Below are 22,024 nucleotides of genomic sequence, written 5' to 3'. Positions count from 1 at the left end.
GCCTACTTAGGGATCCAGTAATCACACAAAAAAATGTTTTTTCTCCTTTATTGATTTATAGCTCTCATTCTTAAAAAATAGCATTTTATTGACATTAAACTTTTTTGGGTAAATTTGTAGTATCTTAAAAATGTAAAATTTAATAAATGGGAGTTGTACATAGTGTGGTATTTTTTGAGAAATGATACAGGTTAGAAAGGATTTTTAAGATATCATTCTTATTTAACTTAGAATGCTTTGTTACTTCTAAGGACATCATGAGTACGTGAATTTTTTTTTTGTGGTCTTGCTTATTCACATTAATTTAGGTGACTTTATACTCTTGTTTTACTAATATTTAATGAGACAGTTACAATGTCATACTCTGAGGAACAGTTTAAGAAAACTGTTGTGCTGTACCTTTTTAATAAGTCTTTTAGACAGAAATTAAAATGTTAATTTTTTGGAGATGAAATATTTAAATGATTTGGTCATTTATAGAAAAATAGCATTGGATTTCTTTTAGTGTGAAGTGTGAAAGTGTTAGTCACTCAGTCATGTCCAACTCTTTGAGATCCCATGGATTATAGCCTGCCAGGCTCCTCTGTCCATGGAATTCTCCAGGCAAGAATACTGGAGTGGGTAACCGTTCCTTCTCCAGGAGATCTTCCCAACCCAGGGATCGAACCTGGGTCTCCTGAATTGTAGGCGGATTCTTTTCTGGCTGAGCCACCAGGGAACACCTTTGGGTTAAATAGATAAGAGCTGGTCTGGGAATTGTGTCTGTACTAGTTAAAAGCTATATTGTCAGTTTAAGGCATGGGATTAAGCCTGGATTTAACTCTCAGTTAAATCATGCATTAGCTGTCACTTAATCTTTGAGTTTTGATTTTGATTTTCTCTTTTGAGATTCAGCAATTCTTCTGACAAAATACTAGTAAATGCTTCCTTGGTGCCAAGTCCACACTCCCTGTTAGGTCTTCATGGGGAGATGGGGCTGGTGCTCTCCCACAGAAAGCAAGGATGCAGGAGGGTGGAGCTCAGAGATGCTAGAACTGTGTGATGGAGCCTGACCAGAGGACTCTGGGCCACAGCAGGAAGTGGACATCAGAGAGGCAGAGTGGTCATCCATGGGTGATCGTGGCCCACAGTGGAGGTCATTTAGCTTGTCGTTTTGGTTGAAACAATTTTATCAATTGCCAGAATTTTTTTTTTCAAGCTACTATCATTTTATTAAGGAGAAAAAATATTGGGCAACAATTACAGAACAACAAAGTACAAGATAATGTCAAGTACTGTGGTTATGTGGTGAGTCACCAATTCGTTTTCTACCTAAGTCCCATCAGTTGCCAGCATTTTAAAACATTTTAACCTTAAAGTCTGGACATCCATCTTAACTGGACATATTGGAAGTGGGAGTACCCTCACGTTTCCTTGCCCTAGGGGGAATCTGTTTCCGGCAGAGTAGCAATTGCCTGGATCTGAGTAGCAGCTATTCACTTGGGTGGAACATGTGTGTGTTGGTCACTCAGTCATGTTCGACTCTTTAAAACCCCATGGACTGGAGCCTGCCAGGCTCCTCTGTCCATGGAATTCTCCGGGCAAGAATACTGGAGTGAGTAGCCATTCTCTTCTCCAGGGGATCTTCCCAACCCAGGGACCTAACCTGGGTCTTATGCATTGCAGGCAGATTCTTTACCATCTGAGACACCAGGAACACAGGCCATCTATGTTTCCATAAACTAACCCCCTTGCCCACTCCAGATTTTTCATGTTGGTTTGTGTTTCTTGACTCTCCACCCAAATCATTTGAATGAAACTGCCTGAGATGTTTTATTTGTTAAACAGTTCTTGGATGCGTGCCTGTTATGTGCCAGACACTGTTCTAGGCACTCAAAATACATTCTATGAACAAAACAGATAAAGCTTGCTGCTCTTATACAGCTTAAATTTTAAAATTAAAATAAAATTAATACATTATATAGTATGTTAGTATGTGGTTGCTGCTGCTGCTAAGTCACTTCAGTTGTGTCCGACTCTGTGTGACTCCATAGACGGCAGCCCACCAGGCTCCCCGGTCCCTGGGATTCTCCAGGCAAGAATACTGGAGTGGGTTGCCATTTCCTTCTCCAATGCATGAAAGTGAAAAATGAAAGCGAAGTCGCTCAGTCGTGTCTGACTCTTGGAGACCCCATGGACTGCAGCCTACCAGACTCCTCCGTCCATGGGATTTTCCAGGCAAGAGTACTGGAGTGGGGTGCCATTGCCTTCTCCGAGTATGTGGTTAAATGCACCTAAAATAATAATAAAAATAGTAGGGCAGAAAAAGAGGAATCGGGAGAGGGGAGTGTCTTGCAGTGTTAAGTTGGGTGGTCTGGGGATGATGTGCAGGAGGGCAGGGAACTAAGCTGGGTCTGTATTTTAGGCAGCACTTTCCAGGTGGAGGGAATAGACTGCACGAAAGCCTTAAGGCACTTGGGGACTGGCAAGAAGTGATTGTGATTGGAGTGGAGCCAGCAAGGAGGACAATGTGTGTAATGAAGTCAGTGGGACAGTGGGACCAGATTATGCAGGGCCTTGTAGGCCATTGTTAGGAATCTGGGTTTGCCCTGGGTGAAGCATGATCATTTCAGGCTTTTGAAGAAAGGCTTGAAAATCTATATTTTAAAATGATCCCTTGGTCTGTTGTTTTGAAAACAGACTCTAGGAGAGTGAAGATAGAATAGGGAGACCTTCTAAGAGGTTCATGTCATAATCTGAGTGACAGACCAGGAGATTGAGGGGTGGTAAAATTCTGGATATTTTTTGAAGTTAGACCATTGGGATTTTTATTTAATTTTTTTTTTTTCTTTTTTTGGCCACACCACACATCATGCAGGACCTTAGTTCCTTAACCAAAGATCAAACCTATGTGCCTTGCCGTAGAAGCGCAGAGTCCTAACCACTGACTGCCAGGGAGTCCTGCCATTGGGATCTCTTGATGCTGAAATGATGAGTTGTAAAAAAAAAAAAAAAGAAAGAAAAAAGTCCAGAATGATTCAGAAGTTTTTGGCCTAAGAAATTGAAGAATGGGATTGACACTTAGAGAAGAACACAATTTCAATTTAGGGTCTGTTGAGTAGAAGGTGCGTGTTGGATATCTAAGTGAGGATGACTGAAGGTGTTTGGAGGGAAAATTAAGTCATCCTGGCCAGTAAGGTGCATGGAGGGCAGGGACAGAAAGAAGGCGGAAATGGGGCTCCAGGGGGAGCCAGGCTTCTATTGTGTATATGGTGGGGAACTGCTGAAAGTTGTGACCACCTCCCCAGGAGGTAACATGATTGTATTTGCATTTTAGAGCAGTTGTTATGCTTGGCAGGTGAAGGATATTGTGAGAAAAGGTTAGGTAGGAGATGTCAGCTAAGTTCATTGTTAATTGGAGTATATATAAATAAATTGGTCAAATCTCTCTGGAGAGCATGTGTCAAAATCCTCAAAATCATGCAAATAATTATGCTTAAGTTCATTGCCATTTTCTTTGTATGGGTCAAAATTAGAAATAATCCAAAAGGAGACAGGTGGTCAGTTAAATATGTTATGACGTATCTATCTAATGAAATACCATGAACGTGGAAAAGTGTGTATATGACATTGGAAGATATTTGTAATATGTTGAAGGAAGAAATTACAAATCAGTGAGTTGTTTATTGCTATATTTGTAAGGGATAATAATTATCCTTATTTTGAATGCTTATCAGAGGTCAGGTATGCTGCTAAACATGTTACCCACATTTTGTTTAGTATTCCTTGCAGTTTGCTACTGCTGTTTAGTTGGAGTTTACTCTTAAAATAGTCTCATTTTTTTTTTTTTTTTTTTTTTACAGATCAGGAAAGTGAGGCTTAGCAATCGTAAATAATTTACTTAAGGTTATCTAGATAGGAAGTTGTGGAGCTGGAATTTGAAACCAAGTCTATAGGACTTTAAATCCAGGTCTCTTTACCTGTCTCACCCACAGAGCACAGAAAAATTCTGAGAAGGATATATATATATATATATGTATGTATGTATATATGTATGTATCCCAAATCCTGGGCTTAGGTGTAGTAATAAAATGAACATGTTTTACTGCCATTATTACATATGTTTAATATATAGCTTTAAAAACAGGCTTGGGCTGAGCTAAGCCCCAGCTTTGGGAATGAAAAGAGTGTTGACTGTGAGCCTGTAAGACCCTTATCAGTGAGATGGTAAAACTGATTGGATGTGAGGAATGTAGAAGAAGAAGGAATCTAGAATGACTTGCTGATTTTACCTTGGGAGACTTTGTCATCAAGATAAAACATCCGACAAAAGGAAGAGACTTCGGGGTAGTCCGTTTTTGGCGTTTGGGGTTGACATGCCTATGTAAAAGTTGTCTACATGGGCCTGAAGCTCAGGGGGGTGGACAGAGCTGGAGGCATGCATTTGGGACCAACACAGAGACTGTACTTGAAGCCATAGAGTGATTCTTTTTACACAAGTGGGTACATGGGGTAAGAAATGAAAAAGAAAAAAAAAAAAAAGCAAAAATGCAAATATTTAAATAGTGGGCCATGGAAAAGGAACTGGTAGAAGAGGCCAGGAAGTAATAGGAAGGAACAGAAAGTTGAAGATTGTGTTGTAGCTGCCCTGGGGAGAAGAGTAGGGTAATGGAGTTTGGTCCTAGTACCAAATGCTACAGAGAGGTTGAGTAAAGTTGGATAAGAGATCCTCTGGATTTTGCATTTGAAAGGTTAGTTGTGACTTTTCCCCAATGAGAATTCATCAAGCTAATATTTTTTTTTAACACCCTCTGAATGCTAACTGTATATAACAAGGTATTCCTGTTATTAAGACATGCTGGACTAGGTGGATTAATAGTTTAAACCAGAATGTAAGGGACACACTCAATCTATTTAACAAGCAATGTTTATAATGGCTGCAGCATAGTAATTGTTTGATACAAATGTGAATTTCCAAGTACTAATGAGACTTACCTATTAATTACAACAGGAGGAAACACTTGGTGAAAAATAACATAATTATCAACCACTTGAAAAGAACCATTTTCTGATTACCTTCAACTTGAGTTAGGATTGATATCATACACACACACACAGAGACACGCACACGCACATATATATATAAACACGCTGCATCAAACACCAGAGGTCATATGTCTTGATATAGCCCTAGCTTTGCCATTAATGAGATGTTAATGGCAAATCACTTTCTCTCTCTCTGGGTCTCAATTTCTTCTATAAAATGAGAGTAAGAACAGCTTAATGGTGCTTAGCCAGAAGTATGCAGTAGGGGCCTCTGTAGGATTATTTTTTTTTTAAGTAAATAGCAAAAAATCATGACTAGGCCACTTCCTGGACCCTGTGAATCAGAATCTCTCAGCACAGGGCATACACATGTGTCTTGTATTAAAAACTGTCAGGGTAATTTTCCCCCATTTGGTGTACATGTGTTTGTGTGCATATAAATTTAATTTTATTTTGGAATTTCTCTAACGTACACAAAAATAGAATAGTATGTGAACTTCCATAAACCTATTACCAACCATCAAACACATTTTTATATCTTGTTTCATCTTGTCTTCCACACCATTTTTCCTTTTAGTATTTTTAGGGAAATCATAGAGCTTTCATCATTTCACCTATAATTACCTCATTTTGCATCTCTGTTTAAAAAGGATCTTGGGCAGCTTTGATGAGCATTTGGTTATGAACTGCTGAATCACACAGGCTTCAAGTCCATTGTGGACTTAGATCTGTGTGATTTTTCTTCCATCAGTCCAGTATACCTCTAAAAGTAAAAGGAAACTGCATTTATGAGAGAGCATGAGCAGAGAGCAGTGCTCTGTGAGGTTCTGTGAAATAAGGCAAGCTGCTCATTCCATCTGCCATCATTATAGAGGAAACAAACATTTTCTTCCCTGAGGTTGAATTTCAGTGTTAACTCAGGATGATCTGCTGGTCACACCCTTAATTAACAGTTGAGGAACTTGAGCTTTAGAGAGTTTACATGACTTGCTAAAAGTTCCAAAATGATCTTGTGACATTTTTGGGGTTTTGGACATGAAAAAGAAATCTGGTACTCTCATCTTCTGCCATTTCAGAAGAATCCTGGAGTTGGCAGCAGTGTGGTGTAGACTCTGGGTCATTTGTGGCTGAGGTTGTGTGTCTAGTCACAACTCTGTTTAGAATGCCATCTGTGGTTTCTCATAACAGCTCAGACCCAGAGCATTGTCACAGGTATTGTTTCAAGCATGTGCTTTGGGTCTAGAAATAGTGTCTGGCTCTACTTGGGGACACATATGGAAAATCAAATCACAATATCAAGCATAAAATCTTATTTCTTTCAGATGTTCTCTAATTTTTTATAGTGCCTAAAAAATACCATATTAAAAGTAAAAAATATCAGAATTTATTTCATTGTCAATTAAGTGCTTATTAATGATAAAACTTATTTCAGACCTTTAAAATTCTCTGTGTCTGTAAGGTGGATAAAAGTTTAAGCATTTGGGTTACAAAACCACAATTAAAATCAAACTGTTCAAGATAACAGAGAATGATTTTTGTATCTCCACCTCCAAACAAACTAAAGTGATGAACATGCCATTTTAGTTGAAGATACCCTGCTAAAATGTCCTTGTTAAATTTTCCAAAATACGTATTATATTTGGCTTTTTTTTTTGAGAAAGCTGTATTTCCAATTTGCCCCTTTGAAGACAGAGGTGTGGTTTTTTGTTTGTTTTTGTTTTTTTTGGGTGGGGGGTAGTATTAAAAGATGTCAGCTTTACATTTAAATTATCTTTTAATTTAAAAAAGGAAATCAATGTTTCTTCTAAGGGTCTGACATTAAATTTCTAATCTCTAGGGTATAAAAATATAAGCAACAGAGTATTTGTCTGCACCTTTTGAAAAAAATGATAAAATCATTGTTTATTTTATCAAATAGTAAGAAATAAGATCCTGTTTTTAAAAATATACTTGACTTCAATATGTAGAACATGTGAGGACCATATGAGATTATTTTCTCTATTTTAACAGTCTTTGCATACGTAAGAAATTAACTAGCATTTTGTAAGTTGTGAAATCCTTTGTGACTAATTTTTAATCACGTTAGTCAAATAATGCTCTTTCCCAGTCTTTTTGTACATTATAAAACTTCAGCTCACAAGCACAGCAAAAGAATTCTAAGAAGTAAGAGACAGAGTCAGTTGCTGCTGCTGCTGCTGCTAAGTCGCTTCAGTCATGTCCGACTCTGTGCGACCCCAGAGACAGCAGCCCACCAGGCTCCCCCGTCCCTGGGATTCTTCAGGCAATAACACTGGAGTGGGTTGCCATTTCCTTCTCCAATGCACGAAAGTGAAAAGTGAAAGTGAAGTCGCTCAGTCTTGTCGGACTCTTCGAGACCCAGTGGACTGCAGCCTACCAGGCTCCTCTGTCCATGGGATTCTCTAGGCAAGAGTACTGGAGTGGGTTGCCATTGCCTTCTCCAATCAACAGCCATGTTGTGTCTATTCAAAGCTTGGCAGCTCAGTGTAATTAGTATACTAACATCATTAGTATTTGACACACCATGATTTTGGAGCTTGATAGTAATTGTCATACACTATTTAAATGAGAACTTTGACATCATTTACTGTTTGTCATCTTTAGTAAATACCATTTTTCTATCCTTGTCAAGATACCAGGGAAAACTTTCCAGAAACAACTTTCAAATGCTTCGTCTTTAACTATTACATGTATCAGTTAAGCTAATTTCTCCTCCAACAGTAAAGAGCAGAATAGATTCAAATTGAGTGAGGCTCACAGTCTTTTTATTGTAGTGTAGTGAGAATTTGGATGAGATGTATTACCATGGAAATAAATACTCTTTTCTCTTCCTCCCTCCCATGAACACACACACACACACACACACACACACACACACACAGGGAAAGTGTAGGAAATGTTTAATTTCATACCCGTAAGCAACCTATACACAAGCTGCTCCCCATATACTGGCAAAAGCCAAAATACAGCAATTACCTGACTTTTCACATACACTTGAGAACTCTCAAGTGCCTTCAGATGCTGGTACCTGGGCCTCTTCCTTATAAACTAACAATCAAAGAGAGTCTGGATGCCCATGAGAGGTGTGGTGTTGTCTGTCGGGTACAACTCCTCACACCATCCTGATCTCACTGTTGTGTTTTGCAAGAAAGCTTGGCCATACTCTCCACAGTATGATCCCTGAACTCATTTGGGAAGTGTAGCCATGGTCCTATTATTAGGGGTCTTCAGCTGTTCATGAGATGCCTTGAGGGGAAAGTGACTGCATCCTCTGTTCTCTTTCCCTCCCTGTCTTTTCTCAGTAGCAAGGGGAATAGTAGTATCATATGGTAGATAGAGGCAACTTAACTTTTTTATTTTAGACAATATTCCTAAGACTATGTTTTGCTAGTAAGGAAAGTGCTCATTGCTATAGTTTTATTCTGGAGAAATTTTACTTTTATTAGCATATGATTTTGAGTGAGACTTTTTCTATACTATGTGCATGCAGGATCTTAATTTCCTGACATGGGATCAAACCCATGCTCCCTGAATTGAGAGCATAAAGTTTTAAGCGCTGGCCCCACAAGGGAAGTCCGTAGTGAAAAATATTTTTGAGTGACTCATTTAATCAATAAACTTTGAAAGATGGCTACAGATGTGACTCAGATATGTGGCATGTAACTAGAATGCAAGTGTCATAAATTAGGATCTCCATTATAAAAGAGATTCAGTGGGAATTTCAATGGAAAGAGGAATTTCCTTTTGATTCTGTTAAGTCAGAAACCATCTATGGAGTGTTCCACGGGGTTTGAGGTACGTGAGCTTGGCCTTGAAAAATGGATGGATACCAGGGAATATTTCAGAAGGGGAGGAAAATGTACATAAATACAGGAAAGCGTGGGTATTTTCAGCAAATTTTGACTGTCATTTTTTTTATCCAAAGAATGGAATGTGCCACAAGGAATAGTGGGGAGAGGCAGGGAGCAGAGGAAGGTTGCTACATGCCTGAACTCTCTATAGCAAATTTATTATTTTTCTGGGTCATTTTGATTTTATAACTCATTTATTGTAGGACCTTCTATATTTAAAAACTTAATCATATCATCTTACTTCACTTTAAATGTTAGTATAGGTTTTCCTGCCCTTTTTGATAATCTAGGATTGTAGAAGATATAATTATGGAAATAATTTCTATGACTATGACTTTCACCAAAGAAACCCTCTTTGTCAGGATAGTTGGCACTATGACTTTAGAAGAATTTCCTAACTTTTAAATCAGGGTAAACTGGATGTTGATCTGCAAACCCGAACCTGCTATTTAGGACCCTCCTATAGTATGGTAATAATAGACTAACAGAAACCAAAATACCAATATTTTTTTCACTGGGTAGACAAGGTAGATTGGATTTTATGAACATAGACTCAGTACTGTTGCTATTACAATTATCACTCCAACATTCAAGTTATCAGGCCAAGCTTATTGTTTGTCACGTCCTATGAGGAAACAGCTGAGGCCAGGCCAGCAGGCAGAATCACCATAGCAGGATAGAAGCTAGAGATGAACCCCAAGGGAGAAGTGCATATAGCATAATCCTTGAGTTACAAGGTGCTTCATTGATTGAATAACTGCTTTGGAAAAGGATGACAACAGTAGCACATGAAATGCCCCAGTCATTGTAAGAACCTGCTCATTTTCCAAAATATTACAGATGAAAATGTGTCTTAGAATCAAGGAAAACGGCAAATTAGCCTTGTAAGTTAGAGGTGAGGTGGAGGTCAGAGACTAGGCTAAACTACAAGCCTCAGAAGCTGGAAGTCAAGAAACCAAGGCAAGGGTCCAGGCTGGATGGGAGAAATTGAGCAGGAGTTGAGGGGTCAGGGCACAGGCTAGGATCAGGGATGCATTGAGCACAGTATCCCCAGGGAGAGGACTCAGGCCAGGGTGCTAGGAATGCAGTCCATCCCCAGCTGGATGGCCAGTGGGCAGCCCCACGTGATTTGTCTTTGTGTGGCTTGGAGGGGCATGCCCCCTATAGGGCTTCACTGAGTGGTCAGATGAGGACGCAGGCTGTCTCTACAGGTGAAGTAGGTGTTTGGGATTCATCTGGGGGAACAATACCATTGTCGTCATACACAGCCCTTTGCTCCTTTGATAGTCCTGTGCGGTGAAGTAGGTGTTTGGGATTCGTCTGGGGGAACAATACCATTGTCGTCATACACAACCCTTTGCTCCTTTGATAGTCCTGTGCAGTATCACTTTTCTTTGTTATTCCCATACTACATTTCAGATGTCACTGAGAAGCAGTCTTATATCTTTTGAGGACACCTATTTTTTTTATGCAACCTGATCTAAAAATGATCTTATTTTTGTTACATGTTGAAAAGCATCACATTAATTCCATGTATGGTATATTTATACTTTATTAAAAAAAATTCAACACCATATACATTAAAAAATGATGCTGTGAGCACAAAATTATTATGCACCAAAGGACTTGTGTCTTATTTCTTTACTGGCTAAGTAAATAAATTTGCTAAACGTCAGTAGTACAGTGTGGTACTCAGTAGATGCTTAGTACGTTCTGGTTGAATTAAACAGGGTATTTGTAGTGTTTAAAGTGCTATGTTTAAACATAATTTGTGCATGCTGTCTGGTCTAAGGTCTGTTCAAGAGCATATGGTTATAAATAATAAGTTAGTATTTATTTTAGCAGAACCATTAGGACTTAATTAAGTCTAATATTTTGAATGCCATAGTTGATGTTTTGATATTATAATCCTCAAAATCTTTCTTTGATAGCCTCCCAAATACATAAAATGTTCTTAACATCTGTGGGCACAGGATTTAGAATGAGTCATCTCAGGTTCAAAGTGTGCAGTCCCAGTGTGTGCTTATCAACCGAGTGAGGTACTGACACAATACAAATGTATTGGAAAAGTATGCTTCATTTATTTTAATACTCTCAGGGACAAAATTTTTGTGAAGTTTTGTGAATGTGCAGGAAGATTTTTTTTTTTTAATGCATACATTGCAATAGCCCGCAAAGTAACTTCATTCTGATTCAATTTCATAAATTGCTACATGAAGAAGCACCCTCCAGTAGATAATACTCAGAAATCAGCACTTAATATGGCAGTAATGGTTATTGCTGTCATTCTTTACATCTTTAAAAATAATTAAGCATTACTGCACAGGCATTATAAAGTTCCCCTATCACCATTAAGAGGATATTTGAGGTTTGATGTAATTTAGTAAATTACATTATACAGTAGTTAAGGTTTTTATGTAGTGAAGTAAAATGCATAGTAGTTAAGCACACTTACCGTATAATGCATTGTACAGAGTTACACGTTCCAGCTGCTGCCAGCTTTGTTCCAGTGTCATGATTGCTTTGCAGGCTGACGTTCCTCAGGGAGTGATTCGAGTACAAGCTCCCCATCTTTCGAAAGTTTCCATGGCAATACAGCTAACTGAAGAACTCAAAGCCAGTGATGTACTTGCCAGATTTCTCAGCCAAGAAAGGTAGAGGCCTGTTTTGTTTTAATTATTGCATGGTATCACTCACTTGCTCTCTCTCCCTCCCTGCTTTTTTTCTTTTTTTTCTAAACGATGGCTGGTGTGAAGGACTTAAAATGTTAGCAGAAGAGAAAAGGAGACTTAAAAATAATACTGTTGGAATGAGTCAAGTTCATTGCGTGTAGTTTGTGTTCAAGTTGAGCGTGTTGCAGGCAGGCGGTCTGAGCATTCCTTCACTCTGTCTGCAGTGGACTTGGCACATGACACTACTCAGTAATCTTTCCAGAATATGGTGATTGGAGGTTAATTACTATGTGTAGTCTGTTAGGAAAATCACTAATTAGGATACAGTGGGATTAAAACAAAAGATACAACTTTTTCAATGAAATATAATGAATACAAAGAAACGCTTAAATTTTAAGACAGAAGGTATAAAGAATTCAGAGGGAACAGATGGCCAAAGGAGTTCTGAAGTCACAGGTCAAAGCACACCCTCCTCAGTAGAGACCACCACGTCTTCCCCTCTGTTATGGGGCTGATGAGGCAGGAGGAGTCTTTTGAAAGCCATTGGCATCCCTTTTAAGCTGGAGAATAATTGCTTTACAATGTTGTATTGGTTTCTACCATACAACAAACAATGTGAATCAGCCGTAAGTATACATATGTCCCCTCCCTCTTGAACCTCCCTCACACCTTCCCAATACACACTTTTTGAGACATGTTTGAGATATCTTTTCTTGAATTTTGGAGGTTCAAACAGGGTATGGATATTTCAGTGTTCAAATTCTTATTTTTAGCTAAAATTATATTTTAATGCTTTCCTTTCTCATTTCCACTTATTGAAATAAATAAATCTAACTTTTTTTTTTAAAGTCAGAGACCTCAGAGGCATTAGCTGTTTAGCTTCTTTATACTGATTTCATCTCCAATAGAATTTAATCTCTTCATTCTTTCATTCAAGTTTTCTGTCAAAATTTCTCCAGTTTTAATACAGAACTGCATGTATTTAATATGTCTCTGCTCTGTCTATGGCCCTCTGCTAGATGTTGAAAAGGGTATAAAAAATATCTTAAAGTGTCTTCCCTTGTGGTTTGTAAATTGGAAGAAGACATGAGCCTGTGTAGTTAACAGATGGTGATGAAATAAAAGAGAGGCTTATTGGTAATTCTGGGCTTAAACTTCCCTCTCAACCACACTCTGAGGGAAGTACTATCATTACCTCCATTTTACTGATAAGGAAACTTGAGACTTTCAAGGTCACTTGTCACCTGGGTGGTGGAGCTAAATTCTAAATCTGGGGTTTGTCCCCAAAGGAAGTCCTTTAACCCCTCTGTTTAACCCCAAGAGATCATCATGGATCTGGGGACCACTGATGTAGAGTCTGGGAGTAGATGGACTTTGAGGGGATTAATTCCTGGACCAGTTGGAATTGGTGTGTGTGGGGGGGAAGGTTCTGGGAGCAGTTGGAGTTTCTTGGATGTCTTTGCTCCCTAAAAGGTCTCTCTGCCTCGAGGAAATCAATCCACTTCCTCTCTATTCCCTGAGCTGACCAAGTAGATGCCATTCTTCCCATTGGGAATGGCTTCCCATCCTCTCCCAAAGTGTGTACCTGAAGATCTGGCCAGACTTCAGATATAAGCAGCTCTTCCAGGCTAGACATAGTTTAATTTATGCAGTGTTTAGTTGCAGGACCCAGATGCTCAATTTAATCTGCAGTTGTGCTCCTCTGCTTGTAGGTAATACAAGGTGTGACTCTGAAGTTGTATGATACACTCCACTGTGACTTTTATAGTTAGGGTAGAGTAGGATAATGGTAGACATATTCTTATAAGAAAGTACCAGTTTTGTGACAATTGCCCTTTGTCTGTTTGGATTTACTGTTTGTGGTGCTTTTATTAAGCAAACATGTGCTACCCACTAAAGCAGAATCCTTTCTTCTACCACCTCTCCTCCCCTCCTGCTCCACCCAAAGAGAGGTCTAGCAAACTTCTTAGTCCATTTGCCTTTTCTCCTCCCAGTGCTCAGCCCTTTCTTTTATGCTTGGGGATGCTGGAACCAGATAATACGGATCCAAATACTAGATTTTCCTGTTATATGTTAGGCTAGTTTTTATCATCTCTGTAAGTCTCAGGCTCTTCATTGTAAAAGTGGACCCACGTTATAGCCGTGTGATAATTAAATAGGAAAATGACCATGAAGTACATAGTATTATCTGTCTGGGCCATCTAATAAGTGATGTTTTCAATAAATATTTATATGTATCTTTTCTTCCGTGACTTTGCTCTCCTTCTTTGCCTTCCACTTGTACAGGGACAGTGGGAAACCCCACTTCCCTCCATCCTTTTCCTCCCCTGCTTTCTCTACTGAAGCCAAGAACACACAAATGACATAAAATAAATGTGCAATAAATTATACATTCATTCGCCAGTCTTTGGTAATAGCTGTTGCCTTTTCTTTAATTATGGATTTATTGATTAGTGTTAAGTGAAAGGTAATGTATACCAGAAAATCTAGTTTAGGTTTCTTTAAAGTAAAATAAGAATATAAATATTGGAGAGGCAATCTGAGAACAATAACCTGACTAGATTTTTTTCCGTCTCCCAAAACATTCCATTTGGTTTTCGTAAAAATAATGGCTCTCATTATAGTTTATCAGGTTATATGCTGTACTAAAAATGAAAATGTAATTATTAAATTATTTAGTTTCAAAAATAAGCATACCCCAGTTTGGAAGCAAAGTGAGTTGTCTCTTGGTCAGGATATGGCTCAACAGGGAGGATGGTAAGCGCGAGAACTCCCATAGCCCTGAGTGGTCAGGGTGCTGTGGACAGCAGAGTAGATGGAGCTGGGTAACTCGAGGGGCCACTGAATGGTTGATTAGGAGAGCTTCTGCTGCATCACATCTTTCTGCTGGTTTGGGTAAAAGTCAGCCCTGGTTTTCTCTTGTCAGTTCCGGGGAGTTTGTCCTCCGGTCCTCGGTCAGTGGTTCACAAACCCTTCTGTGCATCAGAGTCTACCAGAGAGTACTTAAAAACCAGATTCTAGGGCTTGACCTAGGCGTATTAAATCAGATTTTTGGTAAGTTTTCCAGATAATAGAGATGTTTGTAAAGCACTTTATGTTGCCACTGTTAAACCTAATGTTCTGGAGACTTTACTCTTCGAAGAGAGTAAACCTGTAGATGCATTCTACTTGTAAAGTCATCGTAATGAGTGTTTGGTTCTATTTTGAGAGCATTTACCTCCCATATTGGGACAGTTAGCACAGGGAGGCTTATGAACTGCGCTGTATTCTTTATATTCATCTTGTACACTATTAGAGTGATCAGCACAGCAAACCTGTGAGAAATACTGTTGAATAAATGCAATGTGCAAACATTTCTTCTTAGAGTTTCATGAGGACCTTTTTGGCCCCTATGCAAAATAGATGACCATATTAATGATTTTATGGACAGCTAAAATGTTACTTTTCTTTTTAACTTTACAAATTTAGGTACTGATTTATTATTTCACCTTTGGATGTACGATTCCATTTGTTTATTTTAATTTACAGGTGTGACATTTTTATTACTGTTCAACACATTTAACAGATGGGAAAATACAAACGTGTAGATAATTACAGTATGTCTAAGTTATGAATTTTCCATACAAGCTAGAATTCCCCAAGCACATTAAAGTGATTTACTTGCAAGCTGTCTGATGATGCAACTAATCAGTTTGTTTTCTCCCTGCTAGTGGAGTTGCCCAGACTCTCAAGAATGGGGAAGTTTTTTTGTATGAAATTGGAGGAAATATTGGTAAGCACATTTTTTTTTTAATCTTTTATTCCATATGCTTATTTGACATTGCCAGTGGTTGTTTTTTATATCTTTGGGAGAGAAAAGGAAATTTGAAGTAAAATATAACACTCTGTAGACAGTTGATGAGTACTATAGTTGATGAGATTTTTTTTTTTTTTTAATGGTCTGGCCTTTCTGTTCTGGTTCTTTTAGAGCTCCTTCTATGTGGACCTTGAGCCAAAGGCAAGTTCCCTAAAATAGAAATAACTTCTAAAATGGTTAATGAATTTTTTCAAAACCTCTTTCTTTTTTATATGCTGATAGGTAGTAGTAGTGAAAGTCACTCAGTCATGTCCAACTCTTGTGACCCCATGGACTGTAGCCCGCCACGTTCCTCTCTCCATGGAATTCTCCAGGCAAGAATACTGGAGTGGGTTGCCATTTCCTTCTCCAGGGGATCTTCCTGACCCAGGAATCGAACCCAAGTCTCCTGCATTGCAGGCAGGTTCTTTACCAACTGAGCTATGAGGGAAGCCCTTTTATATACTGAAAGCACATCTTAATAAAGGGAGTGAGCTTATTTAAGACCGAGTTGATACTTTTATTATGGTATAGTATTGGGTATTTTTTAGTGAATGCAGAAGTTATTTTGCCATTGTTGATTGCCTGCTACATAAAACACATATGTATACATACATACATTGGTACCTTATCAAATAGAAATAGGATAAATGGATTAGTTTTGACCATGTCTCATATTTTATTTGCCCACTTATAACTATCAATGGGTTGTACTCATCTTCTTATTAAAATTTAAAGTAAACCTTCCTTCTTTTTTTGATCCTTAAAATGGTAAGAGTAAAATTGTCAACAAATAAATTCAAAATAGTCATTGAAAATACCTTATGATAAGTTTTGTAGAATTCTTTTCTAGGACTTAAAAAATTTTAGTAAATATTGAAACTTGAATTTAAGAATATCAAGTTTCCTTCAAAAATTTAAATAAGTCACAATTCCACTAGAAATCTGGATTGTTAACTGTGTTAATCAAGTATTAGTATATTTATTTTATTGTGCATTTTGCTATTAGATATTGGGAATTAAGCATGGTTTCTTACTTAATAAAGGCAAATAAACTTTTAAAGAACCATTTAAAAGCCCATCACAGACAGTATTTTCAACTTCCTAACTTCATTTGAAAACCTGTGCATTTGGAGAAGGACTACTCAATTAATTTTTCCATTATTGGCCCAAGCCTTATAATATTATGAGAGGTGGGAAAAAATGATACCTATTTCAAAGTGTAAGACTCCAGAGTTAAACCACGAAGCTTAAATTTAAAATTGCCTCTCTATCTCCCCAGTCACTGTATCACACTGATATAACATCTCTTTCCTAGGGGAACGCTGCCTCGATGACAACACTTACATGAAGGACTTATATCAACTCAACCCCAATGCTGAGTGGGTTATAAAGTCAAAGCCATCATAGAAGATTTATGCTGAAGATAGCCAGCCATAAGGACTCCCTTAATCATACTTGCTGGGTCAAGAGTGTAAATAAAATAAATGGTGGGACTCTTATTATTCACATATACCCTATTCTTGAATAGTGACACACTGAGCCTTAAAAAGTTCTAGATTTGTGCTGCTGCCAGATTATGTTAATTATTATTATTCATATTAGAAAACATCTCTGGAGTGAGAAGAAAGGAGCTAAATTAGCTTGTAGGCTATTTTCATCCACTCCGTGGAATGTGTCCAGATGCGACATCCCTTTTTAATATGAAAATATACTCTCTTCCCCCTCTTTTTCTGTTCTAAAATGATGTATACAGTAATAATGTGCATTTTCACCTTTCTCTCCTCCTGACACCTGCCTTCCCCCAGATGGGTTTGTTTTTCAGCCGGAAAGGTAACCAGGATCAGGTATGGCAAGATGTGAAGACAGTACCTCTGGAAACAGACTGAGTTCAGCAATATTTCTGTCTCTGTCGTACATTAATATTCATCTCTTTGAGTCATTTGTTCAGACAGTGGCCTCCCACTTCTTAGTGCTGTATCACATGAAGAGACTTGCATTTTGTTTCAGTTCAGCTCACGTATGTGCTCAGAACTGTATCTACTATCAAGAAAACAGACCTGTCAGAAACTGCCAATTCTTACTGCACTGTTTAAGACTTACGTATTCAGAATAAATAAAATATATCCATGTGGAATAACTGGATTATGGATAATGAGAGAGTGGAAGATCACTTCGTGTATGCTGTAGTCTCCTAAATGAAATTTAAAAAGTCATATAGCTGGCTTTACCTATTGTCGTATTAGCAGTACAAATACTGTAACTGGCTTTACCTGTTGTCATATTAGCAGTACAAATACGTGCAATAGTGTGATCCAGTCGTTGAGAATGTATTCTGCTGAAAGAGGGATCTTTTTTTCTTTTTTTTTTACTTATAAATGAGTCGCAGGAAGAATTATTCTTCTGAGTATGACACCATCATATGAACAAGCTTTTGTTTGTGTACTTATTTTAATCAGAGCAAATTTACTACAATGCTGTGGAAAGACCATTCCCAGAAATTTTCATGCACAAACCATTATAATAAGAGATGAGCCTCCATACTGTAAACAAGAGGAATGAAGTGAGAGAGAAATGTTCCATATTTTATACGTTTAGAGTGTAGTGAATAAAAGTGATGTACATGAATGTTGCACAAACTGTGTTTATGATACTTTTCAGTAGGACTTTAGGATAGGAAACATTGCACATTCTCAGAAGCTCTTGATGTCACTCTAATTAGGAGGGGAAAATGCTGCTAATGAGAACAGTCAGAAATTTTTAATTAAGAGCAGCCTGTGGATATGATCACTTAAATACCTTTGTGATGATTTGTGCCATTGCTTTTTTATTTAAAAATTTTTTTATAATTAAATACATTTTTCTAAATTATCTTTTCTTGGAATTTATTACATTTAACCTGATGTGTTCATGAGTATAATAATGGGCTATTCTTGTTTTTGTTAAAAGCCACTTCTACTCTTTTATTTCTCCTATTTACTGCTCCTGTGTTGTTTTTAAAGTGGGAAGACACATGGAAGGTATAAACTTGCTTCCTTCCTTAGGTTTTTCCTTAGGAAATTTCTATTCTTTCAGTTCAGTTCAGTCGCTCAGTCGTGTCCAACTCTTTGCGACCCCATGAATCACAGCACACCAGGCCTCCCTGTCCATCACCAACTCCCGGAGTTCATTCAGACTCATGTCCATCGAGTTGATGATGCCATCCAGCCATCTCATCCTCTGTCATCCCCTTCTCCTCCTGCCCGCAATCCCTCCCAGCATGAGGGTCTTTTCTGATGAGTCAACTCTTCGCATGAGGTGGCCAAAGTATTGGAGTTTCAGCTTCAGTATCAGTCCTTCCAATGAACACCCAGGACTGATCTCTTTTAGGGTGGACTGATTGAATCTCCTTGCAGTCCAAGGGACTCTCAAGAGTCTTCTCCAACACCACAGTTCAAAAGCATCAATTCTTCGGTGCTCAGCTTTCTTCACAGTCCAACTCTCACATCCATACATGACCACTGGAAAAACCATAGCCTTGACTAGACGGACTTTTAGGGTTTTTCAAAACACGTTGTATTATTCTCTTTCTGATTTTTGACAGTGTAAACCCATACAGCGTATTAAAAAGCAAAGACATCACTTTGTTGACAAAGATTCTTACAATCAAAGCTATCGTTTTTCCAGTAATCACGTACGGATGTGGGAGTTGGTCCATAAGAAGACTGAGTGTCACAGAATTGATGCTGTTGAACTGTGGTGCTGAAGGAGACTCTTGAGAGTCCATTGGACTGCAAGATCAAACCAGTCAGTCCTAAAGGAAATCAACCCTGAATATTCATTGGAAGGGCTGATGTGGAAGCTGAAGCTCCAATACTTTGGCTACTTGATGCAAAGAGCTGATTCATTGGAAAAGACCCTGATGCTGGGGAAGATTGAAGGCAAAAGGAGAAGTGAGTAGCAGAGAATGAGATAGTTAGATAGCTTCACTGACTCAGTGGACATGAATTTGAGCAAATTCCAGGAGATAGTGGCGGACAAGGTAGCAGAGCCTGGTATGATATAGTCCATGAGGTTGCAAAAGAGTCAGATATGACTTAGCAACTGAACACCACCACCAACAAATATTAATTTCTCAGTGAAGTGTTTATTAACCTTTTTGTTTAATGAAGACAATATAAAAGGAAAATCAAGTGCTTAGAATGTAAGTTAGGAGTGAATAGATGATTTAAATAAATGGCTTCCTAGAGCATATGTCAGCCAATCATCATCACAAATACTACTCATGGCAGGAGACAGAAGAGGCTTTTGATAATGAAGAAGTACCAGCTATTGGCAAATAAACATGAAAATGCCATTTTATTTTTTGAGCCCTTCTTAGAATTCATGACCTGTGTTCACTGACACTGAACAGTACTGCATTTAAATAACCAAGAAGATGTCTATCTACCCTTATAAAGAGGAGAAACTTTATAATGTATAGCCTCAGGGACTTCCCTCGTGGTCTAGTGGTTAAGACTTTGCACTTCCAGTGCAGAGGTCACAGTTTCAATCCCTGGCCAGGGAACTAAGACCTCCCCCCTCCAAAAAATAAGTATAGTGTATAACCTCAAATATAACTGCTCTGGCATGATCTCAAATGCTTTTTCTGTAATATTTTTCTAGTGAATTTTAAATCTCAAGTTAGGTTTTCTTTTTTTTTTTTTTAAGTCTTTCTTGAATTTGTTACAATATTTCTTCTGTTTTATGTGTTGGTTTTTTGGCCCCAAGGCATGTGGGATCTTAGCTGCCCAACCAGGGATTGAACCCACACCCCCTGCATTGGAAGGCAGACTCTTAACTACTGCACCACAGAAAATTCCTTAGGTTAGCTTTTATGTGTGTAAGGGGAAATTAAAACAACAGATGTATTTACTTTGCATCTCAAATATAACTCTTAAGTTACTGGTGAAAATTTGCTATTGTTTGTAGAAAACTAGTTGACCTGTTAATATTTTGGAGATGTTTCCTCTTCTCTGAAGAGGGTTATTATGATTCTTTACAATTGAACAATATTTACTTACTCCTGCTATAGAATTCAGACTAAACTCCTGGCTAGCACTCTTTAGGAAAAGCAATTTATTTTACTGACTTGATGGGATTTTTCATTCCTATCTTTTCCTACTTTTCAAGTTAGACTGGATTGTACTTTTTACCTCATTGTCCTGATTTCTCACCTATTGATCAGTAGGTGGCACTCTTGGTCAGGAATTCCTTTGCAGCTCAGCTACTGGAAGTTTTGAAAGTGAACCTGAGTTCATGGTAAGAGGTTAAGACTCAGTGCCAGGTATCTGCAAGACAATTAGGTAAGAACAGCATAGATCTCTTGAATCACTGTGAAAAGTGTAAATAGTGATTAGTGCCAGGGTTTTTATGTTCAGTCTGTTAGTCTGCTTTTATCCTTGTTGAGTGGAGGGGTGGGGTGGTTTCTGAGCCACAGTTAAATATTTTGTCAATGTCGTTTCAAGCGGAAGGATCATAATAAGAGGAAGACAATGAACCGGGAAATTCTAAAGAAGGACATAATGTCCTCTGTCTTTAGTATATATGTGCTTGTTTCTTCATTCAACAATACTCAGGTATTTACTGAGTCTCTACATATATGTGCCAGGCAGGGTCTACCCTTGACGTACATCAGTGAGGAGAAGAGCTCTGCTCTCGAGGTGCTTCCATTCTAATGAAAGGAGACAAATGAATTAATAAATACAGTCAGCCCTCCAAATCCAGAGGTTCTGTGGGTCAAAAATATTTGGGAAAAAAAAGAATCCAGAAAGTTTCGAAAAGCAAAACTTGAAAATTTGCCATGCTCTGGCAGCTATTGATATTTACATAGCATTACATTGTAGAAGGTATTATGTGTTGTAGAGACAACTCAATATATGGGAGACTATACATAGGTTATATGCAAATACTGCACTGTTTTATATAATGTATAATACTTGACCATTTATGAATTTTGCTATCTTCCAGAGTCCTGGAACCTGTCCTCTGCTGATCAAAGGGGTGATTATAAATAAAATTATATAGTATGTTGAAAGGTTGTAAGTATAATAGAGACAGAAAAATGAAGAACAGGGTAAATATGACAGTTAATGGAAGAATAGGCTCATTCCAACAGTAAACAGGGGGGTCTCACTGAACGTTTAAAAACTGAGCAAAGACTTAAAATATGTGAAGAACTTGCCACATGGATATCTGGCAGAAAGCATTCCAGACAGGGAATAACCAGGACAAAGGTCCAAAGGCAGAAATGTGCCTAATTGACCAAAGATTAGCAAGGATGCCATCATGGCTGGAATGTAATGAGAGCCCCTGAAAATAATGAAGAGAGCACTGGGGTAGGCTGGGGACTGAGACCTTGGAGGGCCTTATATTAGGGTGACCATAATTCATTCAAATCAAAATATTTTTGAGAGTGAATCAGGGCACTGTTATAGTGAGGGCAGTAGCTGTGGAGTGAGGAGAAGTGATCAGATTCTGTATATATTTGTGTAGGTAGAGCCTAAAGTGTTTCTAGTATGAGAGTGCATTTTCAATCAAGAATAAGCACAGTATTTTTGATGTGAGCAACAGGAAGAATGCAGTTTCCGACAACATCAATAGGG

At 38.2% G+C, this 22,024-nt stretch overlaps 1 protein-coding gene across 2 annotated transcripts in view; it reads left to right on the top strand.

Moving 5' to 3' along the window:
* Positions 1-18,272, top strand: part of ARHGAP18 (Rho GTPase activating protein 18) — a 133,006-nt gene extending 114,734 nt beyond the window's left edge. For both annotated transcript variants that reach the window (NM_001434920.1, XM_059889630.1), the window contains exons 13-15: positions 11,424-11,548; positions 15,277-15,338; positions 16,720-18,272. In NM_001434920.1, coding sequence (NP_001421849.1) covers positions 11,424-11,548; positions 15,277-15,338; positions 16,720-16,811 — 279 coding nt within the window. In that variant the 3' untranslated portion in view covers positions 16,812-18,272. The remainder of the gene's footprint in view (positions 1-11,423; positions 11,549-15,276; positions 15,339-16,719) is intronic.
* The last annotated feature ends 3,752 nt before the right edge of the window (positions 18,273-22,024 follow it).

Source organism: Bos taurus, chromosome 9 (assembly GCF_002263795.3).
Source record: "Bos taurus isolate L1 Dominette 01449 registration number 42190680 breed Hereford chromosome 9, ARS-UCD2.0, whole genome shotgun sequence".
Lineage (NCBI taxonomy): Eukaryota > Metazoa > Chordata > Mammalia > Artiodactyla > Bovidae > Bos > Bos taurus.
The sequence above is the reverse complement of the archived record's forward strand: the minus strand, read 5'-3'. Positions and strand labels throughout refer to the sequence as shown.